Source organism: Neophocaena asiaeorientalis, unplaced genomic scaffold (genome assembly GCF_003031525.2).
Source record: "Neophocaena asiaeorientalis asiaeorientalis breed wild unplaced genomic scaffold, Neophocaena_asiaeorientalis_V1.1 scaffold46, whole genome shotgun sequence".
Taxonomy (NCBI): domain Eukaryota; kingdom Metazoa; phylum Chordata; class Mammalia; order Artiodactyla; family Phocoenidae; genus Neophocaena; species Neophocaena asiaeorientalis.
In genome coordinates, this window is record NW_020175393.1 from 3,620,879 (window position 1) to 3,634,540 (window position 13,662).

At 38.8% G+C, this 13,662-nt stretch overlaps 1 protein-coding gene across 1 annotated transcript in view; it reads right to left on the reverse strand.

The window, feature by feature from the left end:
• Positions 1-13,662, reverse strand: part of SLC26A8 (solute carrier family 26 member 8) — a 72,168-nt gene that overhangs the window by 44,871 nt on the left and 13,635 nt on the right. The window contains exons 4-5 of the mRNA XM_024765856.1: positions 4,440-4,556; positions 2,412-2,593 (exon numbers count right to left, since the gene is read on the reverse strand). Of these exons, the coding sequence (XP_024621624.1) occupies positions 2,412-2,593; positions 4,440-4,556 (299 nt within the window). The remainder of the gene's footprint in view (positions 1-2,411; positions 2,594-4,439; positions 4,557-13,662) is intronic.

Consider the following 13,662-nt stretch of genomic DNA (forward strand, 5'->3'; position numbering starts at 1 on the left):
TCTTGATATGACAAGTTATTTTCAGTTTAATTGTTGACATTTTGTGTACTATGCTATAAGACTCTGGATCTTATTTAAACCTTCTGTTTTAGCCAGCTTATTTTGATAAAGTGCTGGCAGGGGAAGGGGAAGGTGCCACCTTGTTACTGCCTGGTAAGGCAGAAGTCCAGGTTCTCCTCTCAAAATCCACTGACACTTGAGGCAATAGGGACTCTTCATTTTTGCTGGGAAGGGATGGAAGTTCTGGCTCCCCACTAGGCCTCCCATCCTGGCTGGGAGAGACAGAAATGCCTTTATTTCTCCCTACATCACCTCCATTGACACTGCTGAAGATGGGGTTGTCATCATTAATGCTGTGTTGGGTGAAAGACCTGACCCTTCACTAGACTTCCTCTGACACACCCCAGCAAGGAGTAGGAAGGGTGTCTCATTACTGCCCCGTGGAGATGAAAGTCTTGACTCCCTATTTGGCCTTCTCTGACAATACCCCAGGTGGCTACCTCATTACAGCTGGGTGAGTGTGGAAGTCTGGGCTCCCTGCTTGGCCTTTGCTGGCATGAGTGGGGATGACACCACAGGTTGGTTTTTTTTTTTTTTTTTTTGGTGTTTGTCTGGAGTAGAGCAGTTATTGGGTAAAAGTTTTCAGTCTTGCTAGTCTTTCCTGGTCCTGTGGCTATAAAGAGCAGACTTCTGTTGGGGCTTTTTTTTGGTCTGCCCGTGTTGGCATTTTGGGTTTCTGGCTTCTTCAGCACCAAGTCTGAGATATATGAGGCAAAGAAGAAAACCCAGGGAACTCACCACTGTGTTGTTCCTTGGGTCTGAGCCAGTTTGTCTTCTTCTCTTCACCTTCCAGAGTCATTTTATGTTTGTTTTGTATATAATTTTCCAAGGTTTTTAGTTTTCTTAGCAGGAGGAATAGGCAAAAGTACATATATTCCATCTTCCTGTAAATGGAATATCTCCTCCTTTATTACATGAAAAAAAAATGACACTCAAACAAGGGGAAAGAACTTGCCAAGGCCACTTAGATAATTAATAGGTTGCTGACTTACTGACTGTTATTTTGTCTTCTCCTACAAGATTGAATATTTTAAACACAGGTATTATATCTTTTTACTTTTATTTTTTTTAATAAATTTATTTATTTATTTTTGGCTGCACTGGGTCTTCGTTGCTGCTTGCGGGCTTTCTCTAGTTGCAGCAAGCGGGGGCTACTCTTCGTTGTGGTGCACGGGCTTCTCATTGCAGTGGCTTCTCTTGTTGCAGAGCACGGGATCTGGGCACGTGGGCTTCCGTAGTTGTGGCACGTGGTCTCAGTAGTTGTGGCTCACAGGATCCAGAGCACAGGCTTAGCAGCTATGGCACACGAGCCTAGCTGCTCCGCGGCATGTGGGATCTTCCCGGACCAGGGCTTGAACCCATGTCCCCTGCATTGGCCGGCGGCCTCTCAATCACTGCGCCATCAGGGACGCCTGGTATTATATCTTTTCAAAAAAAATTTTTGGTCTCTATTAAAGTACCAATTTCATTTCTCTATACTTGGTAATTATAATTTATTAATGCTTACTATGTGACAGGCTCTGGGCTGAATGCTTTGCATGCATTTTCTCACTTAATCCTCACAAGAACTCTGCAATACAAATATTATTTTTCCCATTTTAAACATGAAGAAACTGAGGCCCACGAAGGTAAGATAACTTAAGTAAGTCACATAGCTGGTAAGTGTCAGGGCTGGGGTCAGCCTACCATAATAGTCTGCCTTTGTAGGCTTCCAATAAGTCCTTGCCTAATAAAAGATGGCCCCAGGGGAAATCGGTGAAAATTAGCTATAGAGCAGGTTAGCTGAGAAGAAAGAGAAATAAAACTGAAATATGTGACTTTAGTTCAGTGGGTGACATTTCAGATGGTAGACTCACAGAAGAAATTAAAAATAAGCCCAAAATAAGGTTTGATATTTTAATACGTCATTGATATTGCCCATTAGCTGAGTCCCGTCATTGCAGAAAAAGGATTTCAGGTCTGACTCTAATGCTCACTAACCAAAAATATAGTATGTGATCCCATGAATGCTATTCTTGTTGAAAGGATAGAAAGAAATTTTTTAAAACGTGAAATCATGAGTAGAACTCTAGGCCACAGTCCCTGGGACACTTCTTTAGTCTTAGAGTATCAGGGACTGATGAGAATATTGAGTATCTCATCCTAAACCAATGTGGTAGTTTCAGAGGAGGGAGAAGTTTTGTTACTGAGGAGACAGCCTATCCACAAGACCCATAAGTTTTTGAAAACTTAAATCACTTAAGTTCCAGATATATCACAATGGGTAACAGGAGCAATTAAAGGAAGGGGTCCACGTGCAGACCCTTTATTTATTTATTGCTTCTTCAGGGGTTCATAGACTCAGGTCCTACCTGAATAATCCCAGTCAGCAACGTTGTGGATGCCATCACACTCAAGGATTTGTTATAGTTCTCAAAGAAGGAGAGGTTAGAAAAGTCATCCTTGATGAAAGTTCCCAGTATTAGTTGGCCACTGTTGAATGGGTACGTCCTCAGGACATTGATTGTCAGAGCACTCACAAGGAAGAATGTACCTATGAAAGAAAATGTTCAGGCAGAAAGTGAGGTTTTAAGTCCAGGTAAACTGACAGATATTGACAAAAGCAAGGCATGGTCTGATGTTTTGCCCTTGATCTGACAAAATTTTCTTATTTGAAAGTGGCCACCAAGAAATAAGAAAGAGCAGGGAAAGGAACTCTGGGTCCATGTACTGTAACGAACTCACAAGTTTTAGATCTTGGTGGTCTAGGTATTAACCTCTTTGCATCATGGGCATATGGAGTAGGAGTAAAGAGAAACTGACTAGAAATGTATATCAGGCTCAGCCACTGTGCCTGTTCTTAGAAACGGTAAAACATGAGATGGTGGTGAAAGGATCAGAAAACAAAGCTAAACAATAATAATAAGAAGAAAAATAATACCTAACACTTATGAAGGATTTAATAGGTGCAAAATGACATGGAGCTAAACCTATTTCAAATATAATTTCATTTACTTCTACTATCAGCATAAGGGAGGCAAAGGCAAATCTTACCTTTAAAGTACCTAACAGAAACAAAACTCTAGTAGCCCTTGTTACCAGTATTTGGAAATGATTGTAATGTGCTCTGGGAACTTGGAAAAATGGGAATAAAATAGTTCTCTTAGTGTTCAAATGTAAAATCAACACATAATAGATTTTAGGAAAGATACGGAATATTGTCCTTAAAAAAGGCAAAGGAGCACTCAACAGAATGGGATGGCAACTGGACTGAATATACAAACACACCTGGAGAAAAACTGTGACAGTCAGAATGGTCAGTGTTGGTTGCTTGGTCAGTTATACAGTGTGGAAGCTCAGAAAAAGGCACTTTACTGTGTGAATGTTGGCGATGCCCTTCTGAGACTCTCAGGGCATTTTGTGATTTGATTTCTGTATGGGTTCACCTAGGGGAAGTAATTGTTTTAATTATATGAACTTCAGCTAGTCTGGTCTCTATAACAGTCAGTTCCAATTATAAATTAGTAGATGGACTTTTGACTCAGGGAAGAAAAGTGCTTATCCTGTGGGTTTGAGTGCTTTGATTACTATGACAGCATTTTCTCAATGTAAATTAATAATCTGACATGATTATTGTTATTATTATTCTTTTATATAAATTTTATTTATTTATTTATTTATTTTTGGCTACATTGGGGCTTAGTTGCTGCACGCAGGCTTTCTCTAGTTGCGGTGAGCAACGGCTACTCTTTGCTGCGGTGCACAGGCTTCTCATTGCGGTGGTTTCTCGTGTTGCGGAGCACAGGCTCTAGGCGCGTGGGCTTCAGTAGTTGTGGCACACAGGCTCAGTAGTTGTGGCTCGCGGGCTGTAGAGTGCAGGCTCGGTAGTTGTGGCACACGGGCTTAGTTGCTCTGCGGCATGTGGGATCCTCCCGGACCAGGGCTCGAACCCGTGTCTCCGGCAGCAGGCGGATTCCTAACCACTGTGCCACCAAGGAAGCCCTGACATGATTATTATAAATCAGGTCCACAGATTTTGGTTATTGGGGTACAGCTGAAAAGTGGATCCACTCTAGGAGTTTGGGCAAAATCATTTCTGGATCTTCCAGGTTGAGGATAGTCAGATTCCAACATGTGGTAATTTCACCAAGAAAAGTACCTCTTGTCCTATAATTCCTTTAATAGCTTGCTGGCCTGTTTGTCTGGTGGTGACATTAATAATATCACAAAAGAAATGTTTAATTTCTAAAATCTGAACACTAATGCTATGGATAGAATATCCATCTTCTGCCTCCTTTCTTTCTACCTTAAACATAGCTTTAGCTTGGGTTCCTTAGCAATAAGTAAATGACTGAGATGGAGACTTCATCCACCTCCTGTGGTTCCGGCACTGAACTCACCAATGGACATTTGATGACATGATCCCAAAATTCCATAAATTATTGAAGCACAGAAAGCTGCATAAGAGACATTGAGAGGAGGAACCAATTGCCTTGCCAGCAAACCAAACGTCAGGCCTGAAAAGCAAGATACTTTAAGTAAGCAAAGGTAGCCTGGCTTTTAAAAGTCACCTGAAATAAAAGCTGTAAAGAATATTTAAAATAAAAATGACCCATGTATACAGCTGACTATGGTAACGGAATCCCTTGGCATACAGCCCTTAATTAGTACTTTTTATTATCTCCTTTGATTTCTAACTTCTCTTCCTATTTTTTTTTTTTTTTTTTTTTTTTTTTTTTTTAAAAAAAATTTTTTTTTTACCTCTTTTTCTTTTTTTTTTTTTTTTTTTTTTTTTTTTTTGCTGTACACGGGCGTCTCACTGCTGTGGCCTCTCCCGTTGTGGAGCACAGGCTCCGGACGCGCAGGCTCAGAGGCCATGGCTCAGGGGCCCAGCTGCTCCACGGCATGTGGGATCTTCCCGGACCGGGGCACGAACCCGCGTCCCCTGCATCGGCAGGCGGACTGTCAACCACTGCGCCACCAGGGAAGCCCTTCTCTTCCTATTTTATCACAAGCTCTTACACATCAATTCTAAATCATAGGCTTAAACACCTTTCACTGTGAGGCCTTCATGCAAATCATGGAAAGCAAACATCACAGCAATAAGACCTTTAATTCCAACAGCTCAGAAGAGCCCCATTCTTACCCCCAGTCTAGTACAAGAAGGTCCTAGGAATCTTCCAGGGCTGGAGAAAAAGCTGGAGAACAGGTAAGGATTGTCACACTTAATTGAGGTGACTCCAAGTTGGTATGTGTTGTCTCTCTTCCATATGCCAACCACTCCAGTCTCTTCCTTCAGCTCCTTCTTCAATACTTACTTTCTTTTCTAAGAAGCACCATGAGAATTTGGAAATTTTGAGGCAAATGGATTAACATTCATGGTGTCATCCTTTGACGTCTCAAGTCCACATCTCCTGCCCTGAGGGACTCTCTTCAATTTACATCATACCAGTGTGCTCATCAGAAATCAGTTATGAATCCGGTGAGCCAATTTATTGCCTTAAACGAGCAAGGCTTTTTTTTAATATAAAAGTTTAAACTTATTGAAAAATAGAGTATAATGAACCCCCAAGTACCGATCACCCACTTCAACAATGGTCAACTCATGGCCAATCTTGTTTCATCAATGCCCCCATTCCACTCCCATCCCATATTATTTTGAGGCAAATCCAAAACACTAAATCATTTCATCTGTAGATATTTTCAGTATATATCTTTTTAAAAAACACCCTCTTTTGAGTACAATACCATCATCACACCGAAGAAATTATTAATGGTTCTTTAACATCATCAAATATCCAGTCAATGTTCAAATTTCCCTGATTTCTCATACATGGTTGTACTGGTAGACCACCTCTAAGATGACCTACAATGGCTAATTGGTATTCATGCCCTGTTTTGAGCTCCACCCCTAAAGCATGAAATAACTTACTTCTAATAAATAGGCTACAACAAAAATGATGTCACTTTTGAGATTAGGTTGCAAGACTGTGGCTCCTGTCTTGGTTGCTCTCTGGCTCTCCCTTTCATTCAGGTCATCAGCTGCCAGAGTTGACTTCAAGGGTGTGTGACCTATGCAATCACACAGTGCCCTGGGCTTAGAAAGCCTCCACACTTGGCTTAATGCTCTACTCTGACCATCTTGAAATTCTGGATAACTTCTGAACTAGGGACTCTGCATTTTCACCTTGCACTGGGCCCCACACACGGTCCTACCAGCAGCCGTGTTGTGAGGACACTCAAGCAGCCCATGTAGAGGCCCACATGGCGAGAAACCCAGGCCTGCCAGCAAACATGGGTGAGCCTGGAAGCTGATCCTCCAGCCTCAGTAGAGCCTTGAGATAATTGACAACTTGACTGCCACCTCATGAGAGACCTTGAACCAGAGGTATGGTGGGTTTGGGGGTGATCTTTTAAAAAAGTTATTTGCTGTCATATGTTGTGTTTTGTTTTGTTGATGTTGTTGTTGTGCTTTCTTTCACAATCTTTGTGTTTATATCAAATTAGGTCCTCACATTAGTAGATATGTCTCTTGAGTCGTTTGTAATTTATAGGTTCCCCTTCCACATATTTTCCCTAAGCAAGCCTCAGTTGACTGCAAGTAGCAGAAAACCTGCTCAAATCAGCTTGAGCAAAAGAGAAGAATTTTTTTTGACTGCACCGCCCAGCTTGTGGGATATTAGTTCCTCGACCCAGGCTTGACCCTGGGCCCTGGCAGTGAAAGCACTGAGTCCTAACCACTGGACCACCAAGGAATTCCCAAAACAGGAAATTTATTAAAAGAGGACAAAGGTCAGTTGGGCCTCATCAGAGACTGGAAACAGAACTAAAAAGCCATCAGGGTCCAGGCAGCCATCTCCCCATTCTCTTTGTCTCCAGGCTTACATAGTCTCCTGTCTTTGTTTCCAGTTTGGGGGCCATCATGAACAACACTGCTATGAATATTCTTGTACATGATTCCAGGTGCACAGATGTATAAATTCCTCAAGATGATATACCCTGAAGCATAACTGCTGGGGCATTTACCAGAATATGCCAAACTGTTTTCCAAATGGTTGTACAATTTACATTCCCACCAACACCGTATGACAATTCCCATTATCTACAACTGTATTAGCACATGATACTGTCAGAATTTTTATTTTAGTGTGTATGAGTTAGTTAATTTCCACTTCTACTTCATTGATTACCAATAATGTTGATCAGTTTTACTTAGCAGTTCCTTACACATATGTAGGAATATATATATTATAGATTTAAGTCCTTTGTTGGGTATTCCATGGTTTGCTTTTCAACCTTCATCATGTCTTTGAATAAACAGAAGTTCTTAATTTTTATTTAATTCAACTTAACAGTCATTTCTTTTTAGGCTAGTGCTTTTTGTGTCTTGTTTAAGAAACATTTTCTACCTCACGACCATGAAGATATTCTCCTATATTATTCCAAAAACATCTTTATAGTTTTATCTTTCATATTTGGGTCTTTAATCTAAAAGGAATAGATTTTTGTGTATGCTGTGAGGTAGAGGTCTACAAGTTGATTTTTTTCATATAAGTATTCAATTGTTTCACATCATTTTTTAAAAGTCTGTTTCTATAGTGACACATCTGATACAAACCATGCAACATATAAATGTGTGACCCTTTTCTGTTCCACTGGCCTAATTGTCTAAGTCTGTAATACCACACTGTTTTGTTTGTTTTGTTTTTATATAAATTTATTTATTTATTTATTTTTGTCTGTGTTGGGTCTTCATTGCAGCATGCAGTCTTTCTCTAGTTGTGGCGAGCAGGGGCTACTCTGTTGCGCTGCGCGGACTTCTCGTTGCGGTGGCTTTCTCTTGTTGCAAAGCACAGGCTCTAGGCACGCAGGCTTCAGTAGTCGTGGCACGCGGGCTCAGTAGTTGTGACTCACGGGCTCTAGAGTGCAGGCTCAGTAGTTGTGGCGCACGGGCTTAGTTGCTCCGCGGCATGTGGGATCTTCCCGGACCAGGGCTCGAACCCATGTCCCCTACATTGGCAGGAGGATTCTTAACCACTGCACCACCAGGGAAGTCCACCACACTGTTTAATTACTTTTTTTAGTAATTAGTCTAGTAATAGTTTTGTAATAAATTTAGCAATCCCCATTTTTATTGTGAAATATATAAATAGAAAGTTCATTAAAATAGATGTTGAGCTTAATAAATATTTATAAAACAAACACCCATGTTATCCCCACCCAGATCTTTAATCACAACTCCATCCCTCCCCACAGAGGTATTCATTATTTTGACTTTTGTGATAATAATTTCTTTGCTTTTCTTTATAGTTTTACCACTGGTATACATATCCCTCAACAGTGCAGTTTAGTTTGTCCACTTTTGAACTTTATATTAATGGAATTACACTGTACACAATTTTTATTTCTGCTTATTTTTCTTATTATTATGTATATAAGCATCTTCCATGTTGCTGTGAGTTGCTTGAGAGTGCTCATTTTCCTTCTGTGTATTCCGATATATGTATATATGAATGCTTATTTATTCTTTCTACTTTTGATGGACATTATTTTAAACATTATAAGTTTACATTCAGTCTTGATAGCTGGAGAAGCAAATCCTCCCATGTTGCTCTTCAAAATAATTTGCCTATTCTGGGAAAATGCTATCTTTCAATTAATTTAGGTCCTTATTAATATTTCTCAATAAAGTTACATATTTTCTCTATAGAGGTCTTGCACATCATTTCTTAGTTTCATTACAACTTACTTCATATTTACTATGCTTTGGTAAATGGTATTTAAAATTTTTTTTCACTTTCTGTTTCCTGCAGGTATAAAGGAAAGTAATTGATTTTTATTTACTCATCTTATATCCAGCAACTTTGATAAAATCTTATTAATTCTATTAATTTATCTGTAGATTCTTTTGAATTTTCTACATTAAAAAATACATCTCTATGGGCTTCCGTGGTGGCGCAGTGGTTGAGAGTCCGCCTGCCGATGCAGGGGACACAGGTTCGTGCCCCGGTCCGGGAGGAACCCACATGCCGTGGAGTGGCTGGGCCTGTGAGCCATGGCCACTGAGCCTGCGCGTCCGGAGCCTGTGCTCCGCAACGGGAGAGGCCACAGCAGTGAGAGGTCCGCATACCGCAAAAAAAAAAAAAAAAAAATCTATGAATGAAGTTTTATTTCTTGCTTTGCAATTCTTTACCCTTATATTTTTTTCCCTTGCTTTAATACACTGCCTGTGAATTCCAGTATAATATCGAATAGCCCTTTTTACTCTTTTTTTTTTTGGCTGCATTGGGTCTTTGTTGCTTCACGCAGGCTTTCTCTAGTTGCGGTGAGCAGGGACTACTCTTCGGTGTGGTGCATGGGCTTCTCATTGCAGTGGCTTCTCTTGTTGCAGAGCACAGGCTCTAGGCGCACGGGCTTCAGTAGTTGTGGCATGCGGGCTCAGTAGTTGTGGCTCGCGGGCTCTGGAGCGCATGCTCAGTAGTTGTGGCACACATGCTTAGTTGCTCCATATCATGTGGGATCTTCTCAGACCAGGGCTCAAACCCGTGTCCCCTGCATTGGCAGGCAGATTCGTAACCACTGCGCCACGAGGGAAGTCCCTGAATAGCCCTATTTACTCTTGATAAGCAACATGTAGCGTGAGGAGAAAGTCCTTTGAAATGTAGGGTTTCAAATAATTCACCAATGCAGGGAAGGTAAGAGAATTACTTGGTAACGGCCCGAGAACTAAGTGGTCTAAGTCTCAGTTAAGCTTAGGCCATGGAGAAACAGAGAGAAACCAAGTCTCCAGACTTCCCAAAAACCTTAAAAATTTTTTAAATTTTGAACTAATTTTAGACTTACAGAAAAGCTACAAAAATAATAGAGCATTTCCATATATACCTTACCTAGATTCCTCTAATGTTAACATTGTACATAATCATAGTATAATTATTGGGATCAGGAAATTAACATTAGAAATTTAACTAAATACTTTACTTGAATTTCAACAGTTTTTCCCCTAATTTCCTTTTTCTGTTCCAGGTTTCTAGCCACAGTTCCCTACTCCATTTAGTTGTTATTTCTCCTTAGTCCTAAAATCTGATATAGTTCCTCAGTCTTTAATTGTCTTTCTTGACTTTGACACTTTGGAAGAGTATTAATAGATGAGCTATTTTGCCAAATGCCCCTCAGTTTGGGGTTGCTTAGGTTCCTTATGATCATACTAAGGTTATACATTTTTGATGTGCATACTACAGAAATGGTATTGTGTCCTTCTTAGTGCATTATATCACAAGATTCGTGATCTCCATATGTCTTACTATTGGTGGTGATAGCATTGATCACTTGTTTAAGGTAGTTTCTCCCAGCTTCTCTACTGTAAATTAGTGGAGTAGTTGATAAATATCTTGAGGAAGATACTTTGAAACTATGCAAATCCTGTTACATAGATTGCAAACTTTTACCCACTAATTTTAACCTCTGTTAGTGGATTTTATCTCCAGTAAGTATTACTGTAGTTTTTCACTAATGGTGATTTTCTATTTTCTTTCATATTTGTAAATTGGGATTCTACTGTAAGGAAGAGCCAGCACCTTTTTAATAAGGTTTTCATCATGCAGTATTTTTGTTTCATCTGAAGAAAATTATTAAGTCGTTAGGTCCTACCTGTTTAAATATAAGTAAAACTTTTGAATTATTTACACTACAAATTATTTCATTATTCACACTACTTAAAATAACACACATTCCCTTAGTCAGTCAGCAGAGTTGCTTGGATTCATTCATTCACACAATTATGTAATCATTATTCAACAAATATCTTGAGTACCTACTATGTGCCAAATACTGTGCTGGATGCTAGGTATACATATACATCCTAATGTCATTCTTATTTTGGTACGAAATTATACTGATGACTTGGAAATTTAGCAAAGAAATGTCCTCAAACTTTGACCATAAACGAAGGATGTTTGATAAGTGGGTGTCAGTAGAGGACTCACAGGCAAAACATCAGTGCCAAGAGTTCAGGTCTCTCATTTCAGCACCACACGAATGCTCTAGAGACTTTCTGATACTTTCCTGGAAGTGAATATACACATACAAATGGATCATTTTGGTTTGTATCTGCCACATGAAAAATTTAAAAGGTACTCCTTTATTCTGGGAATACAGGGCTAGTTCAATATTTTAAAATCAATTCAGGTAATCCAGTCTAAAGGGAAAACTTTGACAAAATACAACATTCACTTATGATAAAAATTCTCAGCAAACTAGAAAAGATACAAACTTTCTCCACCTAATAAAGGGCACCTACAAAAACCCTACAGCTAAAATCATACTTAATGTTGAACGATTGAATGCTTTTCCCCTGAGATCAGGAACAAAGCAAAAATGTCTATTCTCACCACTCTTATTTAACATATACTGGAAGTCTTAGCTAGTACAATAAGCAAGAAAAAGTTATAAAAGCCATTCATATTAGAAGGAAGAAAACATAGCTGTCTCTACTCACAGATGATATGACTATCAATGTAGTGAGTCCCAGGGAATCTACAAAAGATTCTTAGAACTAATAAGTGAGTTGCAGCATACAAGGTAACCACACAAAATTCAATTGTATTTCTATATGCAAACAATGCACAACTAGAAACCAAAAATGTTTTTAATTACCATATACAATATCTCTTCCAAAATGAAATACTTAGATATAAATCTAACAAAATATATACAGAATCTGTATGCTGCAAACTACAAATGCTGATGAAAGAAATTAAAGCAACACCTAAATAAATGAAGAGACTTATTGTGATCATGGAGTGGAAACTCAACATAATAAGATATCAATTCTCCTCAAAGTAACCTATGAATTTAATCAATGGCTATCAAAATCTCAGAATGATTTTTTGTAGATATTGACAAGCTGATTCTAAACTTTGTATGAAAGAATAGTTAAAACAATTTCGAAAAAGAACAAAACTGGAGGAATCACACTACCCAATTTTAAGACTCACTAAAAAGATACAATAATTGACACATGATATTGGGAAAGGGGTAGACATATACATCAATGGAAGAGAATAGAGGCCAGAAATAATCCCACAAAAATATGGCTGTTTGATCTCTGACAAAAGTTCAAAAACAATTCATTGGAGAATAGTCTTCTTTAAAAATGCAGCAAAAAATACACCTTGACCTAAACTTCACAACTTATTTAAAGATTAACTCAAAAAAATAAAATAAAATAAAGATTAACTCAAAATGGATCAGTTCTAAAAGTAAAGCATAAAATGTAAGACTTTTAGAAGAAAACATAGGAGAAAATCTTTGTGACCTGATGGTTAAGTGAAGAGTTTTTATATATGATAAGAAAAGTACAATCCATAAAAGGAAAAAAATATTGATAAATTGGACTTTATCAAAATTAAAACCTTTTGTTCTGCCAGAGATGCTGTCAAGAGAATGAAGAGATAAGCTTCAGACTGAGAGAAAATATTTGAAAATCACATATCTGACAAAGGACTTGTACTCAGAATATAAAAAGAATTATCAAAAATTAACAATAAGACTGGGCTTCCCTGGTGGCGCAGTGGTTCAGAGTCCGCCTGCTGATGCAGGGCACGCGGGTTCGTGCCCCAGTCCGGGAAGATCCCACATGTCGCAGAGCGGCTGGGCTCGTGAGCCATGGCCGCGGGGCCTGTGCGCCCGAAGCCTGTGCTCCGCAACGGGAGAGGCCACGGCAGTGAGAGGCCTGCGTACTGCAAAAAAAAAAAAAGAAAAAAAAATTAACAATAAGAAAAAAATTCCAATTAAAAAACGGGCAAAAAACTTGAACAGGCACTTTGCCAAAGGGGATCAAAGGACAGCAAATAAAAACATGAAAAGATGTTCAACTTCATTAACCATTAGGGAAATGCAAATTAAAAACACAATGAGATACTACTACATATCCCTTAGAATGGCTAAAATAACAGATAGCAAAAAGTAGACCTCATCAAAGTTAGTAATTTTGCTCTGTAAATACTCTGTTAAGAGAATTAAAAGGAAAGTTACAGACTGGGAGAACATATTTGCCAAACACAAAAGACAAAGGACTAGTACCTAGAATATATAAATAACTCTCAAAACTCAAAAGTAAAAATGCAAACAGTCCAGTTAGGATATGAGCAAAAGAAAAGAGCCATTTCATTAAAATGTATAGATGGAGAATTAGTATATGAAACGATATTAAACATCATTAACCGTTAGGGAAATGCAAACTGAAACCACAATGAGATCTCACTACACACCTATCAGAATGGCTAAAGTAAAAACTAGTGACTACACCAAATGGTAGTGAGGATGCAGAGCAACGGTATCACTCATACATTGACAATAGGAATGTAAAATGATACAACCACTCTAGAAAATAGCTTTGCAGTTTCTTAGAAAATTAAACATGCCAACTACTATACAATCCAACAATTGCACTCCTGGAAATTTATCCCAGAGAAATGAAGACTATGTTCACTAACCTACATACAGATGTTCATAATAGTTATATTTGTAATAGCCCAAAACTACAAACAATCCAGATGTCTTTCAAGGGTGAAATTTTAAGCAAACTGTGGTATATCCATACCATGGAATACTACTCAGAAATAA